We start from the raw sequence: 16,058 nt of genomic DNA on the forward strand, positions 1-16,058 counted from the left end.
CTTACAGGCGAACTGTGAGGCGGTCAGGCGAGGGTTTCACTACGGGCCAATGGGCGCGTGCTGCGAGCGCTTGGTCAAGGCCTGCTGCGAAACTAGGCGCGCCATAGTGAACTAGGTGATGAACGAGCTTATATGTATTCTCCGACTCGAGCGCCTGTTCATGGCGGGCGCCTCGTACATCGCCGCACACCTACTTTTGCCTATCGCCGAGAGGCAGCGCTCGAAGCCTCGACGAAACGTGCGGTGGTCGGCGTCATGGTCAGCGTCCACTAACTAACCTTTGCGCCGATAACCAGGCATAGGAAAAAGGAGGCTATTCCCTAGCACCGAGTGACTGCATTTCACCTCTGTAATAAGGTGAAAATAGGGCGCGAAAAGTGCAAGCTACGGGCAGTTCTTTTCTACCACCACAGACCATTTCAGATTGGTAGTTAGAAAAGCGCTTAGCGCAAGAGGCGTACTCAAAACAAACGAAAACGGCGAGGATGAGTGTTTGTATGCGCGTATTTACCATCGAAGGTATGCTTGCTTATCTGCATTCATGACCATTCCTACATATGAGTGGCATTACATTATGATCCAGAATTGAAGCCTACACGGCCGCTGAACTGTTGGTGTTAGCAGAGCTATTGTCGCTGTATGTTGCTTCAGCTTTGATATTGCAAGAAAAGAGCGGATGAAAGTAGTTTTCTCATACGCTTTGCGTATTGGAGCTCGTACTCTCACTGGCCTTAATTTTAAACTGTAAAAAAGTGCAATCACATCATCTACCGCAGCGCCCACCCGATGGATATCTTCGAACACAAAGCCTCTTTTCCTCCGGTCTTCTTGACTAATTAATGCGTTAGCAAATCCCAATTAGCGCAAAAAGTATCCGGCATTCTCCAATGTGCGAAGCCTCGGCAGAGAGCAGCCAAAGCGGAGAGAGGGAAAGTCCAGCGCTCGGAACGTGGATACAGGGGAGTCGGTTAAAAGCGATGGGTCACGAGAGGGAAAGCATGCTCAAGCACAGTCAAGGGGTAGAAAGAGCCGAGTGGTATAGCATGGCGCACCGTGACTGGTGGATTGGATCGGGTGTGCGGAGAGGGGTTACAGGGGGATTGATGAACTGGATCACGTCACCGTCAGGTAGGAAGACTACCGGTAGCGCGTGCCGTACTGTATGATTAGCATTCATCGTCCGTGACTTTGTTTTCCCTTTGGACAAACTGCTTTTATAACAGTAGCTGTTGGTATGACATACTGAGGCATCTCAGTGGCCCCTTGCTGTGATGCCTTTCGCAGAGGAGCCGCTATGAGCGGGCTGCAGTCACACTTGAGGAACGTTCATACAATCGCTGAATGACGTGCTACTCGCCTTCCATGACCCAGTGGCGTCAAGGCCGCCCGTATAGAGTGATTGCCGAAAAATTGACGACATTCTCTCCCGACCGACAAGGGACCCACGTCCGTCCTTTGATGAATGGTGCTCTGCGTAGCGGCCGCGAATGAATGCGCAAACATTTTTCCCGCGCGGATCGGGAACAACGTGCGGCAGAATTGGCGCAGCAACGGCACTCTCAATGTGTCCATCCACGAACCTCTAGTCAAACTAACAGCCACCCATAATATTGCTGATTGCGTCACAAGCGTAAACGCAAGATTTTTCTGTTCATAGAAAACGTTGGCCACTGAAAAAACAACCAGAGTTTAAAACGCATTGTGCAGAACGCGGAGTTTAATAATAATAGGGAATCTATATCGTCTGGTCGTTAAAAATGTGCGCTTTCCAGCCCCCCCCCCCCCCCCCCCCCCCACCCTCTCGACTGAATTTAAGGTCTTCTCTCAGTCGTCAAAATCGACGCTACAGGACGTGCAATATTTTTGTTGCTTTCCTGCGCAGGCCCCGTACGCTTCCGCGTGAGCATCCTCCGCGCCACCGGCGAGTTTGAGATCTCTGAGGCCGGTCTGGTGGTGGCGAATGGCCGCATTCGTGCGGCAGATGAGGACGACGATTTTCTCGGCTGCGCTTCGGCAGGTGCTGCTTACCGTGCAGTTGGTTACGACTTGGAACTTGAGGACATCTACAAGGAGCTCAGGCTACGTGGCTATGAGTATGGCGAATGCTTCCAGGGCATCCTGAAAGCCAACATAGAGGGTGAGTTTTTTTAGCAATTTATTTAATATTTTGCCGTTTGCCGACAACTGCAGATTCCAAGCAGTGGTTTCCAGAGCTTACTATTGGGGACATGTCCGTCATAGAGAATGCTAAAGAGGTTCTATTTGTGCAGCTCGATTTAAGACATCGAAAATTCGAATTATCTTCACCAGTTGCATGAAGTTGTGTAAAATGATTTTAGACTCATTTTAGACTCAATGTCTCATCATGACGTTGTAGATTTCACTTGTTCTTGCTTTCCTTGTGTGGTACGCCCCCCTGACATGGCTGTATATATACGTTGCATCTGTACTTCCCAAATAAAGTTGTAAGTTCAACGCTTCTGTCCGTCGTGTTCCGCCTTTTTCTTGTCCGTTGTGTTTTTTGCGCTGGTTCGTTCAGAAGCGTGTCGTGTCGCTTATTTAATTGTGCTTCGTTTCTACCTGAAACATACTGGACCAGTTGTTCGCCTTATGTGAAAAGCCAATACTCTTTAAAGGCGGCCCTGTGATAAGACGTGATAGAGGCATGCTCAATTTTCTTGTAAAATTTTCGTCGTGTCTGAACGTGCTTCTACCATTTTTTTCCCAGTACCTTTTGCATTTTGAGAGTAGATATCGTTTATTGTTCATAGGTTATGGGTATTTAACGTCCCAAAGTGACTCAAGCTATGAGGGGCGCCGTAGTAAAGGGCTCCGGAGATTTCTACCGTCTGGGGTTACTTGCACTGCAATCGTATAGTGCACGGGCCTCTACAATTTCGCCTCCACCGAAATTCGACAGCCATGGCTGGGGTCGAACCGGCGTCTTTCGGGTCAGCAGCCGAGTGCCGTAACCACTGATGCACCGCGGCGGCGCGAGGCTCGATATCATGCAGGAACATATCTCTTTAACCGAGAGAAATCACTCACCTGCTCAGTCTCACCCTGGGACGTCGATCTTTGTGAGAGACAAAATTTTTTGTACGTCGGCTGTCAGCAAGGTGCATACCTGCGCTTCTGTGTCCTGCTCTTCTGTCCAGTGCCCTGCGCTTCTGTCGCAATCTTGCGCCAAAATTCAAAAAGGAGCCAACCGGTAATAAGTTAAACAGTATATAGGCAAAACTTTATGCCCATTGGAAATCTGTTTCGTAGCGCGTGAAGAAAACTCTGTTGCTTACCGAGCCAGAAACGCTAGGCACGATTTTCTAGCTAATAGCGGGAATAATCTATGCTTAACTGTTTTCTGCTCGATCTCAATTCGACTTTTATTGGCCAATCGGTGCATCGGCTAAAAACAGTGCGATTACAGCCGAGTTCCTGTCAACCCTAAGGGACCTGGATTTTTTCTGGGTGGAGTACTGTAGAGATTTTGTATATTACAGCGGTAAAAGAAACGGTGAGTAAATAGCATTAATTTTGTACTCAAGGAGGAACAAAGACAACGGAAGAAAGAAAAGAGAAAAACACTTACAACGTAGGCCGACCCTCATCTCTCACCTCCTCCTGAAGAGGAGGGCAGAGTAATGAGCGGAGCCTGATCGAAAATATTGCCTACTATAAAGGCGGAGTATGCCTTCCATATTTTCACCTGGTTCTCCTCTTCGTATAGTTGATAGGATGTCTTGATCATATTTATCATAGTTCTCCTATCGTGGTCAATTGGCCTGCTCAGCTAAATCAATATACAAGGTTAGTTATGCGCAATGCTGCAAGACTCGTCACTGCAACAATAACGCTTGTAACAAGTGTTTGCCACCTCCAGTAAAAAAAGCTAAAGCGCTATTGATGAACAACGTGCTCGATGTATTGCAGTTAGGCCAAATGCTGACGACGTTTCCCACAAAAGGCTGTCCCTGAAGTCGCATGTTATGATGTAGATAAGTTGCGCTTAAGCTCTGTGCTATCACTGAGGCTTTCGCGTGCACATATGTCCCTTGTGACAGTAGAGGTAAACAAAGTTTGCGCGGAAGGCTGTCGGCCTAGTGAACGCTTTCAGCCGCTGAAAAAGCCGCCACACACGCATGCAGAAGCCACGATGCATTTGCAATAAGTGTAACAGGTTTGAAATGGACATGCATAAAGTGGTACCACTACTGCGTATAAACTTATGATGCAATGAGAAGTGTACAAATAATTGCCAGTGCTTCTGCCCCTCCCCCGAACTCTCATTCAGACTCGTACGGCAAGCTCAAGTGGCAAGACAACTGGGTGACCTTCATGGACACAATGCTGCAGTTTGGCATACTGGACGCTCCTCTGCGAACTTTGCGGTTGCCAACACGAATCAAGAAATGCTGCATTGACCCCCTACGCCATGCCGAGGCCACTGAGAATGTCCAAAGCAAAGGTAATTTACTAGACAGGTAATCGCTTTCTAGTCAACTCACTAATATGATGAAAATTTGCATTTTAATAGCGCGAAGCCTGCATGAAAAAAAAAATGATATAATGGGTTTAGTTTGGCTTCGTTAAGACTATAAGGGTCTAACGCCCCAAAGAGACTCAGGCTATGAGGGACGCCGTAGTAAAGGGCTCCGGAAATTTCGACCACCTTGGGTTGTTACATGACATCGCAGAGTACACGAGCCTCTAGAATTTCGCCTCCATTGAAATTCGACCGCCGCGGCCGGAATCGAACCCGCCTCTTTCGGGTGAGCGGCCGTGCACCATAACCACTGAGCCACTGCGGCGGCCACTATGGTGGGTTTGGTCTGGGCAGGTTTGTGTGAAGAATATTTTTTTCTATTATTTCATTGAAATGAACGCCATGTACTAGACTAGGGGAAAGTCCTCTAAGTATCGGACAAATTAACCTTGTCCGTCGCCACCTTTGCTAACCGTGTCCCCAAAGATTTGCAGACTCACCTGCTTGCCTGACTCTGACTGCATCTACTACGCTAACGCGCTCTTGGAACTAACACCTTTCCCTTAAGGCTTTATCGGTTGTGATTTCTTCGCATTGCAAGCATTGCCTGAAATTTCAGCTTAGCCGCCATAAACAAGCCTTTGTTCCTGGACCTATTATAATATTTTTGTCTGTTCATGTTATCCCGGTAGCTGTAGCGTCTTGAATTTCACTAAGTTAGACTGCTTGCATCTTTTTCAGATGTGAGCAGCGGCAAAATACCGAAAATAATACTAACTTCTTGGCAGACAATGATGGGCTGTTATTCATGTCCACAGAGCACTTGCCCAATGCTCCCATTTATTGCATTAAAATATGCCCTCCGTGTACACCTCCGCACATTGATCAAGGGCGCTGGGGTGGCGTACTCCACAGTGGATCAGAGGCAGTTGTCATGCATTCGTGGAATATATGTAGTTATCTCTGGGTCCGAAGTGTGCTGACTCATTCCCTCTTCGTCGATTAAACCAAAAACCTTCCCTTGTTCTGCTGACTCGCAGCCGTTTCTGGCCATGCGAAAACTGAACCCTGCCCTCCCCTAAGCAAGATCTCCGTGACGGGAGCAATGTATTCTGAGGGCCAGAAATGTTTCGCAACTCTAGTCCCCGATTTCTCGTGCAAAGACCTAGCGTAACTCATATCTGGCGTGGCTGACGCATATTTTGTTGAAAGACAACGAGGCAGCTTTGGGCCGTCATCATTGTTTTCGTCATTTCACGCTTCTATTTGGTTGAAGTATCTATCACACCCGAAGCATCCTCTGAATAGGCGGCGACATGTAGAAGAGCAGGCGGTACATGACACCCGTTCATTCCTAGAGGGCTAGACGCGCAGGAAGAGGAATACTCCGTGTATAGTCGCTATGGACAAAAAGCAATGGGACGTCCAACACCAGCTGTTTCAATGGTGAGCCGTGCGCTTGATAAATTGTGACAAAGTGCTACACGCGCACGGCATAGTTATACAGTGGCCGCTTAATCCTTGTGCAGTACATCGACAGGAGACTTGTGCGCGAAAAGTTTTGCACTTTCTATTAATTCTTTGAACCTGTTATAGTGGCCTTCATATATAGCCGTGAATAATATATCTCCGCTATCCATTCTTCCTACCCTTTTTCTTCTTATTACCTGTGTATATTCTGGCCGATTCCTTTTATTTTTACCATAAAGAGATGAGGTGCTGAAGTAAATAGATAACAGTTCCCGCGGCATACGCGAAACCTTTGCAACCTTTTTTGTTGTTCAATAAATCTCAACACCAAGTCAAGACGTGTCTCTATTATACGCGTGTCTGCGAGAATACTCTGTTGTTATTATGTTAATGGTTCGTGGTGGACAGTTTAAAGAGTGAAAATTCTAAACGCAATAGAGGATGTCAGTCTAAATAGAAACCTATATTAGCGTGGAGAAAAAGGATGTGCCACCTTAAGGGATTACAACAATTTATTTTATAGCTCAAAAGGCTGAGGACGTCCATGTTCGCCGCTCACCATTTAAGGCTCAACTACCGGTCACCCTCGTCTACGCAGGTTTGGATGTCGTCTACGAGAAGGAGCTAGGGCAATGCATCGCGGGAGGCATTAGCATACAAGGCGTGAAATCCATCATCACTCACAGACGTGCCATGGATCAGGCTGCGACGCTCAACGACTACCAGTTTGTGCCGTACGTTGATAAGGTGTCTACTAGAGAAGAAAGGGAAGCCAGAGTTCGGGAATACGTCGACGTCTGTAGTGGCGTCACTCGACGGATGCTGCAGTCGATAGGCAAAAGCAAGTCAGATATACATGAAATATTGGAGGACTTCTGCGAGGCCCCCGAGCAAGTGGTGCTTCGATATCTTGGAAGTGTGGCCAAGGACCAAGGGCTCTTGAGCGTTCTTGCGGCTATTCAGAAGCAGGTGGACAGCTCAGCTTCGTCCTTAGTCACCGCTGTACAAACGGTGACGACTGCCTATAAGGGGGATCTGGAAAAGGACTGTCTTAACACAGCGCTCTTTGAAGAGGATCCTTTAAGGCACCTCCTCGATGTCGTGGTAGAGAACACAAATGTAAAGAAGCTCCGTGTCGTCGAAGTTGCCGCCTTAGGAAGTCACAGCATTCTGGCACCTTTCGTGTCATATGCCCTTCAATTGACGAATGTTATGCTGAAAACTGACTATACCCTGGCTCACCCGTCCCCGGAAAAGCTAGCTGCAACGCAAATCCCTGAAGGAGTGAAGCTAGTCACTTGGGACCCAGCCTCTGCTGCCAAGAGCAAGTTGCCAGACGCTGACTTGGTAGTGGTGTGGTTGCCCGTCCTTGCTGAAGGGACCCTTCAGCCTTTTCTCGAGTTCTTGTCGACACTGTGCAGCGAACACTCATTTGTCTTACTGGCCCTTCGCACGCGTTTGACTCCAGCTGAGAAGTTCCTGTCAACTGTGGGTGATGCTGAACTCTCATTTCACAATGTTGAAGCTGTGGAGTCAATTTCAAAGTCAACTGGTTTCAGCCTGATTGCCCTGAAATCTAACAATCTTTCGGCGCTGTTGCTCTTGAGGAAGATTGGAACTGGCTCTGATATGGTGAAACCGGAAACAGTTATGGTTAAAAACGCGCACTACGACTGGGTGGAGACGCTGAAAGCAAAAGCTCGGGAACAGGAAAAGAAAGAGACAGGGCAGAGGCTCTGGCTGATCGCCGAGGACAGCTGCACCAGCGGTGTGGTTGGGCTGACCAACTGCCTTCGCAGGGAAGCATCCGAGAGGCGCATCAGGTACTGATTATGAGCATGCTGTAATCCGCGACTCTTTGCGTCGTGAATGCTAATTCTCCAGCCGAATAAATAAGTCGGCACTAGGGCTAAACATTACCTTATAAAATGTTATAAAAACACACGAACCATATAGGGAGCGCTACGTAAAAAGACCGAAATGAAACAACATTTGGCACCTACAGTATTATATTTTAACAGCACGCTGGTCTTCAAGTTGAGTATTACAGTATTGGAAATAGCTGCACATATGCTTAGGGCAAAAAATATATAAAGTGAAACTGTCTAGTAAACGCAAATATTTTGCACTTCTCATATTCGATCGTAGTTCATCTCCAAACTGTTTGGCTTCAGTTGCCTTAATTTCATACCGGCTTGTCAGCCGATAAAGTTGATTAGTTATCCTTTCAGCTTCGAAATTTATTCGTGGGGCTAAATCACTGAGTTGGATTAATAGTTTGCACCCATTTAGCTAGAGATCACATCGTCCGATTCAAAACAACAAGTAACCAAAGCAGTCTCCATTCAATATCAGAGGCTGCACGTGACAAGCGATTCCTTATAAAACTCCCAATAGCCTTCTTTGATTCAGCGGCCCAGTGGCGCAGATTGCAAGGTGTGGGTGATACTGGAATGGGCCAACACAGTAGAATGAAGCAGGCGAAGCAACGACAGGGGTTCTTAACTTCGCTGGCAGTTGATTCAGTTGATGCAGCTGATTCATTTTAACTGCCTGACATAAAATTTTCTGTTCAGCAGTGAACATCTGAAAAAGACTGCCATATTATGAAAATGACTAACACTGTTGATGCAGTGCATTATAGCCGGTTCCTTTTGTAGCTCTACTCAGCGCAAATTATTTCCCCAAAATGAACACCAGGGACCGGAACAGCAGCTACGAGAGGCGCCACCGTCGATATGATGGTAGCGAGCTGCCCTTCTACTATGAAGCAAATTCTATCAAAATTAGGAAAGACGGCTCTTACATTTGTTACACAAAAAATGTTACTTCGCTAAGCACCGAATGGGTTATAAAAAGGCAGTTCATAGATCCGGCATAGAGGAAATGCCGGACCCAGTCTTGCGCTTTTGCAAATGTTCTGCACAACAAGATGAAGGCGGTAATCTTTGTGGGCACGTGTGCATTTAATTGCGCTGGTTTCCGTTTTTATAGAAGGCTATGCCTTTTGATTTATGCGCCGCCGCAGCGCGATCACTCGAAAATATACAAACTGACCCTATAGCGTAACATCTCAGATGCATTAGCAGCTGAAAGGTATCAAAAAGCCGGATAATAGAATTCTCAAAGCACAGGAAGAGTCATGATAATAAATGCACTGTTCACTTTTGTGTTTTACCGCTCCATTCCAGGTGCATGTTCAATGCGAGCCTGAAGTCTGAGGAAACAATTGACTTCCGTCTGAGTAACCCGGCCTTAAACCACATATTGGCTCAAGATCTTGTCATGAACGTCTATCGTGACGGAGAATGGGGCTCCTTTAGGCTTACCAGAACAATGTCGAGTGAGTATCAAGTAGACTGCTTTTCTTAATTTACACTAACGAAATCCTCACTGCCGTATCCTTACGGAGCAAATGCTTTTCCGGTAAAATATGTAAGGAACTAGCTCATTCGGGCGTGCAAAAGCAATATATATTTATCCATATGTATGACTGAACAAATGGTTTTTATTACAAAGAAAATATGAAGCCAGCATAAAAACAAGCGCAGCAAATGTTATGCGCTTTTGAAAAGCACACAATAATTGGCATCCTTTTACGCGAAAAGCTGCGGAAATCATTTCAGGTGTGTTTGAGCCCTTCCGGTAACTTTCGCGCTCTTGCACGTATAAGAGTGGTAGAGAAATGACAAGCGGTTGGCTTTGCGCTACAGTTACCGCACCACCTGCGTTCTGTATCTTCGGGAGCTCTTAAAGTAGCCCTTATACATATATACAAGAGCTCCCAAGAAGCACGGACAATCGGCCCGATATTGCAAATATACTGGCAAATGCCGGTCCGACAAAGGACCAGAGTGAAACTATCCATTTTAGTTTGGTTTGGTTATTGGAGTTTAACGTCCCAAAGCGACTCAGGCTATGAGGGACGCCGTAGTGAAGGGCTCCGGAAATTTCGACCACCTGGGGCTCTTTAACATGCACTGACATCGCACAGCACACGGGCCGCTAGAATTTCACCTTCATCGAAATTCAGCCGCCGCTGCCGGGGATCAAACCCGCGTCTTTCGGGCCAGCAGCCGAGTGCCGTAACCACTGAGCCACTATGGCGGGGCGAAACTATCCATTTTCAATACTGGGCCGATTACCTATGGTGCTTGGGGTAGCCATTTCCGAGTGGTCTCGGGCACAAAATCGGCGATATTGGCGTGGGCCTTTTTTGTGCGTTTTCTTATTGTTATAGCCACAACACCTAAATATGTCGACCTGTTATATCGAGGCTATTTAATTATTTATATTTTTCATATTCGCGCAAGCCTATCATATAACATGAGCAACCTGCCTACCTACCTGCACGTGCGATGTAGTCTGCAGTGAAGCATATATTTTTGCAATAGTCATGCATGTAGGCCAATATAGAAACGGTGGTTAAGGAAAATTGGTGCGAAATAAAAAAAGAAAACACTGACTACGTGACGGAGGCCAATATACAGCGCTGTAAAGTTAAGTAAAGGAGTATGGTTATCGCAGCTGGGGGGCGTAAAGCTTCATGAAATACCATGTCCCCCAAATGTATCCACATATCCACATGATGTCTCGAACACGGCGTTATGGTTATTCTCATAAACTGTCCTTTGTCCTGCAGTCCCTGTGATTGCTTACAAATTCGACGCTGTGGAAGACACATGGGCGTCAAGTTATTGAAAAAACTTTTCAAGCGCTCGCTTCCGTTCTCAAGAAATCTAAAATACTGTGGTCGGTATGTTGTGTATTCTTAGTAGCAGAGCAACAGTATTCTAAGGATAGTATTTCTTATCAAGTGAGCAAAAATTACAAATGTATCGTCAGGCAGCCCGGGTAGTGCATTGAATGCAAGCTTCGACTGCATTGTTTAGTACCACCACATCAAGGTGGCTGTTGCCTTGACAACCGAAACAGAGTGCCGTTCTAACGCCAGGCATCGAGGTTTCCTTATTTCAATCCGGCATACTGCTGCTTATCGGCAGCGCTGGGATCGAGACTGGCCGAAAGTCTGCTGGTATACGTTACCTTTGATCCTGGCAGTTTCTTATTCAGCGTATTTTCTGCGTCTGCCTGAGGGCTTTCGTTCATATTTTGCTCGTTATTTACTAAGAGAGCTGTTCGTTTATCCTCCTTAATTTCCACTCCTACGATGTTATTCATGCCTTCCTATGTGACATAAGAAGGCCGCATATTGGCTAGCCTACTGCGTGACACCGAGAGCTGTAAGCGGCGCAAAGCCTCTGATCTAAAGCGCACCGCATTTGTATGCCATTACAGGCAGTTTCATAGTTAACATGGTGCCCCCAAAAGTGGAACCCACGTCTATCACAAGGCATGCGTATAAAGGGAGGTAGGTCCTCTCGAAAGCATACCATCAGTTGTCATAAACGTAGACATGGAAGCTAGCGCACTAATCGAAGACGGTAGTGTTTACGGTAACGCTGACTCTGTCGCTTCCTTAAGCCGGTGAAAGAAGTGTGAGCTTTCACACCTGTTGAAGCACAAAGCTTTAATTTTGCGCTTGAGTTGGGTTTTCTACAGTCTGCGCTCAAATTTAAGCACTCGGCCCCAGAGCTCTTTCATTACGATGCCATTAGTCAGGTTCATCAAGGCTAACGCTGAGATAATGGCTCGTACTATTTCAGCAGAAAAAGAAGGCGACATATAATACTTTCAGGGTTCATATTCCCCTTTATTATTTTCAGCTCCCGAATTACCGCATACAAAGTAAATTAAAAGCGTAATTACGCCGCAGGAAATTATGAAAAATCGTTCTTCACCGTGTATGTAACTGGAATCTTATTTACATAAGTGATGTAACTTGTGTAAGAAGAAATATTGGAGCTATTCCGTAACCCTTTCCTGATTCTCCTAATGCCGCCCCCCTGCTGGCTTTCTTTTTGTTCTGTAGATGGACTCCACAAAAGACCAGCAGAATTCGCCTTCCTCAACATTGGAACTCTTGGGGACCTGTCCAGCCTGCAGTGGTACGAGTCCCCCCTTCGCTACGCCTCCCCAGGCAGTGCCGAAAGAAAGAACATATGCAACGTATATTACGCTCCGCTGAATTTTCGTGACGTCATGCTCGCCACAGGAAAGCTGCCATCCGATACTTTACCCGGTAAGCGTTTCAAGTTAGAAGAAATGGGATTATTGGAACTTTCTTTTCTTTGTGATGAAAATTGGAAACGTGTGATGCTTTTCCTTCCTGAACGCGTTAAAAGCCACACAGCCTTGTAAGGATGTTCTAAAATCCCCTAGTGACTTAATCAAGTACGCATCTCTTCTCAGCGCAGATTTAAAAGAATAATCGGTGTAATAATAAACTGGGAAGGATCTTGGCGAGTACCACAAAGAAAAATGATTTTACCTTTGTGGTACGAATGAATTCGTGGGAAAAACTCAAAGCACCGAGAGTAACTTGTACCTTCAGTATACTCGCTAGTCTCAATAAATTGCCAAACATTTCGTGTGATCAAAAGGTTTTGAGTTTAAAACATTCCCGAAGTTTCGGGGGTCGGCTCCGCTCATGTTCAAGGGTCACAGCTGCGATTTTGAGTAGCTGCTTTATGCACGTGCTTAGGAGGAGAGGGATGCTTGAAAACGGAGAGATGAGTTTGAAGGGTAGGAAAGGGGTTGTGAAGGTTGTGGACGGTGCTGGTTTCCCACGGCTTTGCTTCGGTGCCTGCAGCTGCCTGCTGCTTTGATTTTCGTTTGCTCCACCTGCGGAGACAAACCTCTGCGTATAGTGAGGGCAGCGGTTTCTCTTTGAGCTGTTCGGAGTATGTTCAGTGCTCCAATACCCGAGTAACAGTGTTTTGCGGTAATTTCGGTGTTTCCCAGCAGCGTTTTCCTGTCTAGTGTAGCGGAATCCGGAAGCTTTGTGGGGTATTTTCTCAGCTGGGACGTCCGGCTCACCTGAGGTATTATATCGATGAAATGCTCGGCATGGCTGTCACGGGTCACTGTTTTCCCTGATTGGTGAGATGAGCTTGTGTAGCTATTCCAATAACCATCAAAGGGAGGTGCACCTGATCGAGTGGAGAGGGATGCGGCGTTTGCCAACGTTATGCAGTCCGTGAAATGCTGGAACAGATCTGCAGGTGCTTGAGAAACTGCAGGCAGCGCTTTCGGCAATTTTTCGTTTTTAGTGAAGATATCTTTCACGCCGCGGCTTTTTTTTTAATTATGCAGTTTTGGTTGTACAATATATTTCACAATTTACTATAGGTTTTCACTAACTAAACTGGCAAATCTGTCAAAGTGACAAATAGTGAAGGTCATGCTAAGAGCTCTGAACAAGGCCCACTTTCAGTTTGGCCTGTGAGCATTGCATTGCTGGTTCTCGCAGCACCCAAAAGCAAGAGCAGATAGATATGAAAGTGCGCATGTCCTGACAAATAAAATGACCAAAAAAAATCAAAATCGATGTTGCCTTTTGTGAAGAAAGCGCAATTCAGTGTTTTTGCCCTCCGTACTGCTGTGCTAAGGTATTCGAAAGCTCAATTTTCAATATTTTCGTTCTCGAGTTCTCACTGAACGTAGGAGCGTCTAATTACACGCACTCACACAAATATGCGTGTACCCATCTTTCGACTTGCTTGCATCGCCGCGGACTGTCGCATCAACGTGATAGGAACAGTGATTATTCTAACGACGTCATGACAGGTCATCTGCATTGAAGCATTAACTTCAAGATCAGGATATAGCTTTGAAAAAATCCAGTATTCCATTGAACATCGCAGCAGGATTCAATAAAGTTTTACCCTGAAACGAAAAGGTAACTATTAGCCGTGCATTGCAGCAATTCATTCGAAAAGCTACGAAACAGTGTTGCTTTTCGATCCACTTTGCGATACGAAACTTAAAGTGCGGTATCATCACAACGCCGCTATAAAAATAGCTTTCCAGAGAAAATCGGCCGAAGCAAGTAAACACAGGGCAAAAGATCAACCTGTTGAAAACTTTGATGCTGGCTTATTTTACAAAAGTTTAATATTGCCGCAAACATTTTCACTCTTCATTTCTGCCTGCTCAAGGCCGCCCGCATGTGGCTTGAACATTTTGCTTGTCACGCGAGATATGTGCAGGTTTATCTCGAATGGGTGTGGTTATTTTTGCACACCGTATGTTGAAAACTTATTCTTGAAAGTCAGCTTTAAATTTATCACGGCCGAGTGCGGCAGGAACTCCGCATGTCACTATCGCCACCGCTGTCGAGTTTAATTCATTCCGGGCGCAGGTCAGGCCAAAAAAAAGCACATTCCAGTGCCACGTCAATCGTCTTATCGATTCTCTTTGAAGCCGTCACTACTACGTGATATTTTGGCGGTGGGGCTGTTTATTTGTTGTTAAAACTTCTATTAGCGTACGTAACACAACATTATGGCACCCAAATGCGATGGAAGGGTTTTCAAGGAGCTAAAAACGGAAAGACTGTGTTACTTTTGTGCATGCATCAATAGTAATCGGTTATCGAGTTCTATGTGCAGTAATCTCGAGAACAGATTGCGAGGTAAACATTTTTTTTTTATTTCTCTGTAGCAAAGCTCGCCGCACCTGACTGCCTCCTGGGCCTGGAGTTCTCGGGTCGCGACGGTTGTGGACGCCGTGTCATGGGACTGGTGCCTAGTCAAGGCATGGCGACTGTCGTGGAAATGAACACCGGTCTGCAATGGGAGGTACCCGAGGGGTGGAGCCTCGAGGAAGCGTCCACGGTGCCAGTGGCATATGCGACCGCCTACTATGCACTGATCGTGCGAGGGAAGATGCGTCCGGGAGAGTCTCTGCTTGTTCATTCTGGGAGCGGAGGCGTTGGACAGGCGGCAATCTCTGTGGCCCTCTTCATGGGATGCACTGTCTTCACTACTGTCGGTGAGTATGATTTTCTCGCCTGCGATGATTTCTTTGAGTATACACCTGTTATATAACGGAACAAAATTCATGAGATACTACTCTTCTCGTGACATGGAAATTTTAACATTATTTTTTCAAAACGGCAATTACGACACCCACTGCGGCTCTGCCGCAGGACCGCGGCCTGTAATGATATCTAAAGTGATTTGCACTAACTTAAACTGTCACGTAGGGCGAAGGTCCGTCGGAGCCACCTTTGCTATGGCACGTTTTTGCACTAAGAAAAACGCTTATTTTTTACGTTTATTTTATACAAGCCAGGACTTACGCACTTTTCTCACTCTTCTGCTTGCCGACTGCCTTGTGTTCGTTATTTTACTTAAGGAGGGCCAGAATTTGACGCCACTCATACAACACCTTTTAAGTCACTAAATTTTCTCTCCTGTATACTCAACTAGTTCCCGAAATAGTGTTCTCGAAATGGCAGGGAAGAATATACGGAGGGAGGGCAGCACTGAAACACATTTTGCAGCGAGAGCTACACTACGCAACCCAGCCAAGCAGTTCGCCGGAAGCCTGGGAGGCCGATGGTGGGCATGCGCGAAACCAGAGAGGAGCAGCAGGTGCGCGGCACATGACGTCAGAGTTCGCCGCCGCCGCCGCCGCGCCGGCGCCGCGCGTGACTGCGCATGCGCGGAAACCGGAGAAGCTAGGCAGGTGCGCGATGCATGCCGTCAGAGCTCGGCGGCTGCCGCGGCTGCGTGTGGGGTCGTGTGGATAAATTGCGTATGTGCGGCTGTGTGCACAAAGGCTGAGGTGATACGACAATATGCGTAACAAGGGGGGGAACTTTAGCTCACGCTACGTATATCCTAGCATAGCGTAGCTAAGCCACTGCCAATTTTAACGCGACAGCGTTAAGGGCCACGTGTCGCAGATATACCGGTGTCGCTGTCGGCGTCGGCGGCGTTGGCTATCAGTGAAAAATCCCAGAAGGATTAATAACTAAAACTGAATAGGAAATTAGTCGAGTTCGGGAATCAAACCAGGGCCTCCGGAGTGCGAGACTAGCACGCTCATCGATCTGCCACGCCAGTTCGATGGTTTGGAATAAACAAAGGTGCGTCTAGTGAATACGGTGTTGTATTAGGAGGGGGCTTTAGAAACCTGCTGTGGTGTATATTAGAAATTATGAGCATGTAAATTACAGAAGTCGCAGTTAAGCGAG

At 46.7% G+C, this 16,058-nt stretch overlaps 1 protein-coding gene across 1 annotated transcript in view; it reads left to right on the forward strand.

Moving 5' to 3' along the window:
* Window positions 1–16,058, forward strand: part of LOC149361713 (fatty acid synthase-like) — a 120,000-nt gene that overhangs the window by 58,103 nt on the left and 45,839 nt on the right. Inside the window, exons 13-18 of the mRNA XM_089572777.1 lie at window positions 1,883–2,137; window positions 4,292–4,465; window positions 6,552–7,776; window positions 9,145–9,296; window positions 11,886–12,095; window positions 14,519–14,848. Of these exons, the coding sequence (XP_089428903.1) occupies window positions 1,883–2,137; window positions 4,292–4,465; window positions 6,552–7,776; window positions 9,145–9,296; window positions 11,886–12,095; window positions 14,519–14,848 (2,346 nt within the window). The remainder of the gene's footprint in view (window positions 1–1,882; window positions 2,138–4,291; window positions 4,466–6,551; window positions 7,777–9,144; window positions 9,297–11,885; window positions 12,096–14,518; window positions 14,849–16,058) is intronic.

This window comes from Amblyomma mixtum, chromosome 2, assembly GCF_055824585.1.
Source record: "Amblyomma mixtum isolate Tamu chromosome 2, ASM5582458v1, whole genome shotgun sequence".
NCBI classification, from domain to species: domain Eukaryota; kingdom Metazoa; phylum Arthropoda; class Arachnida; order Ixodida; family Ixodidae; genus Amblyomma; species Amblyomma mixtum.